The sequence below is a fragment of the Pagrus major genome, chromosome 7 (assembly GCF_040436345.1).
Source record: "Pagrus major chromosome 7, Pma_NU_1.0".
Lineage (NCBI taxonomy): Eukaryota > Metazoa > Chordata > Actinopteri > Spariformes > Sparidae > Pagrus > Pagrus major.
The window spans coordinates 30019341-30025589 of record NC_133221.1 but is presented as its reverse complement, the minus strand read 5'-3'; the positions used below and the strand labels follow the sequence as shown (position 1 = coordinate 30025589).

Sequence of the window (6249 nt, the reverse complement as noted above, 5' to 3'; positions counted from 1 at the left end):
CTCAGAAAGTGTTTCTGAAATGAAATGATGTTCCATTTGTTGGTCCTTGGCGTTATGTTTGGTTTCCAGGGTGAACATGGCAAAGGGCTCCGCTGACTGAATGGCTGTGCGTCATAGCAGCGCGTCCAATAGCGAGCACGCCTCCTGTCGTGCCAAATATAAAAGCTGCTCTACTCCGACCTGCAGACAGAGACTGAACCCGTTTTAATCCGGTGGATGAACAAGTTACAATCAACACTCAGTCTACTCAGTTCGAACAATCTGACTTTGTGTCCATGTCTTCACACACACAGGCATAATGGATGTGAACTCCACGCGCTCTGCGGGGCGCGATTTGTCCGGCTTGAGCGCTCTGGCGCAGAGCTTGTTTGGGAATAACTCTCTGTTTTCATTTGATAATAACAACACTACCGCTTCCAAAACAGAGGAGGAAGACTTGGAAGTGAACACGGACGTTTACTCCAGGGTGATAGTCACTGTCATCTACGTGGCTCTGTTCGCTGTGGGCTCTCTGGGGAACTCCATCACCCTGTACACCCTGCTGACCAAAAAGACCCTCCAGAACCTGCAGAGCACCGTGCACTACCACCTGGCCAGCCTCGCCGTCTCCGACCTGCTCATCCTCCTGCTCTCCATGCCCATCGAGCTTTACAACTTCATTTGGTTCCACCACCCGTGGGTGTTCGGGGACGCCGTGTGCAGGGGTTACTACTTCCTCCGGGACAGCTGCTCCTATGCCACCGCGCTCAACATCGCCAGCCTGAGCGTGGAGCGCTACATGGCCATCTGCCACCCGTTCAAAGCCAAGAGCATCATGTCCCGCAGCCGCACCAAGAAGCTCATCAGCGCCATGTGGGTCGCGTCCTTCGCTCTCGCCACGCCGATGCTCTTCGTCATGGGCCAGAAGTTGCTAAATGGCGAGAAGATATGCACCTCTATCGTCTCCCCTGTCACCATTAAGGCTGTGCTCCAGGTAGGTGTTGGAAAAGTGTCTTGCATGTGTCCGAAATTCCTCTATTGTGGGTACTGATGTGTGTTTATGTTCACTGGAAACCAGCAAACTAAAATAAATCACTGCACACGCACCAAAGACGCTGATTATATTCAAGGGACACTTCGTAGTTTTGGAGAAGAAACTTAAACTCAGAATTTTAATATTAACAATATTAATGAGGTAATAATACAAACTCAGAAATGTTTATTTTTTCCATAAGTGAATAAACAAGCTGTTCTCGGAGGAAAATAAGGTCCCAGAACACTGTTTGAAGCTAGAAAGGTGGCAGGGTCCGCCACATATAAACAAAGTAAAACAGTATAAATTGTGTTGTCCTTTAAGGTCAGTTTGTTTATTCACTTTGTTTAGGCAGAAAAAAAATATATCAGTCAATGAAGATCTTTCTCTTCTGATTAAAATTTCTTCCCCAAAGGTACGTAGTGCACCTTTAAACTAATTAAGCTTTAATTAGGTATATTAAAATAAAATTAGCCATAGGGTTGTTTGTAATTCCACTTCACTGCAGGTTAACTTCTGTCAGGAAATGAACAAGGCAGACTCTCACCAACATCAACAACATGAAGCTTGGTCCGCGATATTAATCCAACATGATGCTGAACGCAGGGAAACGATCAGATTCTCGGTTCTTTATATCAGAATAAACATGATTTGTTTTTCAGATTATCACTGAAATCTAAAGGGAACAATCATTTAACAACCAAGCTTCTCTGCCGATGAGCAGACTTACAGCAGCATGCAGGGTGCTACAGGTGTGATATGTGCTGAAGGTGAAGAGAGCTCCGGTGGCTCAGTCCCTGCACATTTTTACATGTTGTGCACGTGTTTTAGAGCTGTAATAATTGGTGATTAATGTATTTGCCGATTGAAAATGACTTAATATTTATTTATAACTATTTTGACTCTTGCTCCATCATTGAAGACGTTTTTCAAGCAAAAAGATTCGATGGATCGAGCTTTTCAGATGTGAGGACTCTCTGATTTTTGTTTCTCACAGTATAGTTGATTGGATATTTTTGGTTCTTGGACCGTTGATCCGGATATATGAATGTTGTTACCTTGGAATCAAGTCCCAGTTTGAGCCTCTCATGTATTAACATTAAAGATGCAATATGTAAGAATTGGTTACTTTCACGAAATTCATACTCCAAACAAATAGGCGGCAAAATATCACCAGAGTAACTGCTGATAACTGTAGCTGCCGTTAGCTAGTTATCTTAGTTAGCTCAGTTAGCAGTGTGGCTAGCGATCCTATTAGCTGACTCAAGTCTTGAAGCTCAGAGCACTAAGGGAGTGTTGGTGTTTGTACCACGAGCACAGGCGCTTTGGAGCGCCAGGAGGAGGTTTTCAGACTGGGAGATGATTTTTTTGATAATTTTAGTTACTTTTTAATGGTTTAAACTAAAATTCCTTTTTTTTGCACCTTTAAATTTGAGTCACTGACATAAAGCATCAGATTTTCTGACAACACATACCTACTATCTGAGGGTGTTTCCAGAATCCTCAGAATACTTTTCTAACAATGTGTTTTGGGAAATATTTTTTTTTATTTCCGAAGGTTTATTTGTTTCCTAAGCCAAACAAAGACTGCAAGTGGAAATATTCTTTTAAACACACAGTATGTAATTTCTGCTGAGGGGTATCTCAATCAAATCAAAAGACGTAAGTAAGGTGGGATCATGGGAGTTGTTGTCTTCATTGTTAAACAACCATGATTTCCAATGAAAACCTTGCTATGTGACTCAGGCAGAAATGTTCACAGATGAGCTAATGTTTAACAGTTAGGTTACATGTTAGGTTTAATTAATTAATTAATTAAAACGCATTTTGAGTAAATTACAGATTTCTCTGGTTTGATCATTGTTGGAAACATTTGGGATAATGTTAAGTACACAAGTCAACAAAATATTTAACAAATGTCTCATCATTTTTACACGTTTTAATGCAGAATTCTTACATACGATATATTTAAGCTAGTGGTTGTCAAAGTGGGGGGCGGGCCACCCTTGGGGAGTGAAACTGGGTTGAATTAAGTTAAATGAAAATGATTTACAGTATGTCGGGAAATTAAACAAAGAGTTTGCTGAGTGTAAAGGGCGGGGTGCATGCAGGTAGGCTGGTATGTAGGTAGACAGACAGATAGCCTCTCTAGTCTTGTATAGGGGCCGAATGAGATGATTGATGGGCCTGCAACAGCCACAGATACTAAATGTTTTCTTTTATTTGTTAGAGTTTTTGATTTGTTACACAAAATGCTTCTAGAATAACCTGGCTTCAGGTGATGTCACGTACATTACATGAATTAAATTACATATTTGATGTAGCTACATGTGTACACACATACTAACATGTTACACACATTATTTTAAGCCAAACCACAATATTTTCCTAAACTCAACCAAATAGTTTGAGTGCCTAAACTCAACCACCTGCCACTATACAAAGGTCCAGTATGCCTGTTGGTGGTGCACTGCAACGGTCCTGTTGTTTTGCGAATACTGATATATGTTGCTTTGGGAGTTGCTGACAATCGACCTCTTCAAGTTGTTTGGGTATGAGGATGTGTTGAAAAACCAGTTGACTGCCCCTGGACTGCCTGGATTTGAAAGAAACAACTGCAGTGTGAGAAATAGGTTTAAAATGTCACTGCATAGCATTTTTACCTCCAGATGGTTACATTGGTTGAGGTGGGGTGGTGATTGGGGAATTGGATATGACTTGAATATAATGATAATGAGACACAAACCGGGGATACTTGGACTGTAGGGAATTGTGATGGACGTTTTTTTGAATTTCCTGACATTTCACTGTTATTCTTTTACTTACTATCTTGATTAATGAAGAGAATAATCCGTTAAGAAAATAATCATTAGTTGCAGACCTATGTGCACGTTAACGGGGCATGTAGCTTAGTGTAAACAGCTTGTGAGTCATCAGCAAGTGTGTGGGTGCGTGAGAAACAAAGAGAGAGAGACACACACACATGCACACACACTTTTCTTCCGTTCTCTGAGCACAGCAGGCTCCTCGGAAACAAAACGGCCATTCCTCAAGTGTGTCCCCTCTGCTCCCCAAGATAAATGGTGCTGCTCTGCAGGTCGTAGGTTGTATAAATGATTAGGCCAATCTCCCCGGCTTTGTTTACAATGCACATACTTGGCAGTGACTCAGAAGCCCATGTTGTGATCCGGGTAGTGAGAGAATTGGGAATGACTAGGTGATGTGTTTCACGTAGCTCTGCAGACACTTGGCTCGAGACAAAAGCAAAAGGGAATGTGACATCAGCTGGTGTGTGTCTGTCTTTAGCTTTTGTCTAATCATTTTAATAGCCATCGTTTGTCTCCCTCTTTCCTCCACCACACTGATGTTTGTCCCCATCTGTTGTCTTGAGTTTGTTCTTCTATGGCTCATCTCTTTTTGATGTTTTCTGCCTCCTCTATTCTTCACTCCTGCATGACAATAACCATCTGAAGCAGTGCCAAGACTAACGGTTCTCATCTTCCACTGCTGTCATTGAGATTATTGGCATTTATGAGCCAGGCTCCAGCAAATGTTCTGTGTCAGTGAAGAAACATTTTCCCACACAAGAGGTCGTACCCTATAGAAATACCATAAGACTCCATTTTTTCCACTTGATGTAAAGAGCAGAAAAATAAATACATTGGGACAGTTGAGTCTGGGGACATTATGTAAAGTACACTAAGACAGAGAAAATAATCAAATTGCTCCCATAACATTTTTCAACTGTATGTTTGTGTGTGTGTGTGTGTGTGTGTGTGTGTGTGTGTGTGTGTGTGTGTGTGTGTGTTGGTGAATACACTGCATAGTGTATGTGCATATGAACGATGCAGTATGAGCTGGTTCAGCAGGCGCCCTGCTGATATAGAGGGTCTCCAAACACTCTGCCTGTTTTGAAAACAGTGAGTGACACTGGGGGGGAGAGGAGGTGTGTGTGTGTGTGTGTGTGTGTGTGTATGTGTGTGTGTGTATGCTTGTGCTTGTGTAAGAAAACTGAAGTGAAAGGGGAAGACGAGGAGGTCAGAGCACACGGTGCTAACACTGCCTGGGTCAGGAGGTCAGTGTCCCCTGCAGTTAGTTCAGCTGCAGTGCTGTGAGTGAAGTTCTAAATTCTAAATGATGCATTTGAAAACCGTTTTAATGTCTTAAACCCTTCAAAGGCTGTCTTTCTTGGATTGCAAAAATCTCCTCTTACCAAGTAATTTTTGCCTTCACTCAGCCTTGTTTCCATTCAATTGTCAAGTAAATTTGAATTGAACTTCTGAAATGTTTAAAAAAAAAAAGAAAATATGAATTAGCCATGCTTCCTGTAATAAATGGCTATGCAAAGCAAAGTTTGGTCAGAAGCGTATGGGCTACATTACACATGGCTATAAGAGTAGAAGAAGAGGTCGTGAACTGGAAAGAAAAACAACTGTTTCCCAACCACCAGGACACCATAAAGAAGAAGTAACAAAGAGGGAAGATGAGGACAGCATGAACCACTTCTTCATCTTCTTCTCTGGGAGGAAACAGTTGGTCAGTTCAATCAGGACACCAGTGAATGAAGATGTTTATCACAGCAGATGATGTGATAATTGAGTCTCATCAGAAAGTCTTTGGTGCTTAGACTCTACAGGGAGATTTGTGATTGATGGGCGGCAGCAAAAACAATCCCCCCAATGGAGTCCAGACACTGGTGGTGGTGGTGGCTGATGGCTGTTCTGAGACTGGAAGGTTGATGAAAAGATGAAGCTGGTGAATCTGTGAAGACAGGGTGATGATGGGAGGTGGAGGGCACCCACAAAAAAAGCAGCAAGAATGAACCAAAGGCAGAGAGAGCATCATATTTAAAAAAGATGGCAGCAACAGTGAAGGTGTGTGGCTGTGCTATCGGACAGATGTGATGTGAACAGCTGATTTCAGTTGACAGCCCCATATAATGACAGCAGGAAATTTTAAGTGAGCATGTGTGAGAAGAGTGAATGACAGGATGGTATGAGTTATAAACTAATGGCCAAAGTATGCAAGAGTCTTCCTAACTGAACTTTCACTTGAGCTTCATGTAAATGTTTGCTATATCATTTAGTCAGAAAGGGTGTTTTTATTTCCCAATACAGGGGCAATGGATAATATATGGCCAGAATTTGAGTTTAAAATATAAAAAATGAACTAACAATATCAACAGAGTGTGAAGAAACCTCAGTGCTGATGTTATGTCAAAGACGTCTTCATACATT

At 41.8% G+C, this 6249-nt stretch overlaps 1 protein-coding gene across 1 annotated transcript in view; it reads left to right on the top strand.

The window, feature by feature from the left end:
* Window positions 1–230: 230 nt before the first annotated feature.
* Window positions 231–6249, top strand: part of ntsr1 (neurotensin receptor 1 (high affinity)) — a 67293-nt gene continuing 61274 nt past the window's right edge. Inside the window, exon 1 of the mRNA XM_073469485.1 lies at window positions 231–973. Coding sequence (XP_073325586.1) covers window positions 299–973 — 675 coding nt within the window. The 5' untranslated portion in view covers window positions 231–298. The remainder of the gene's footprint in view (window positions 974–6249) is intronic.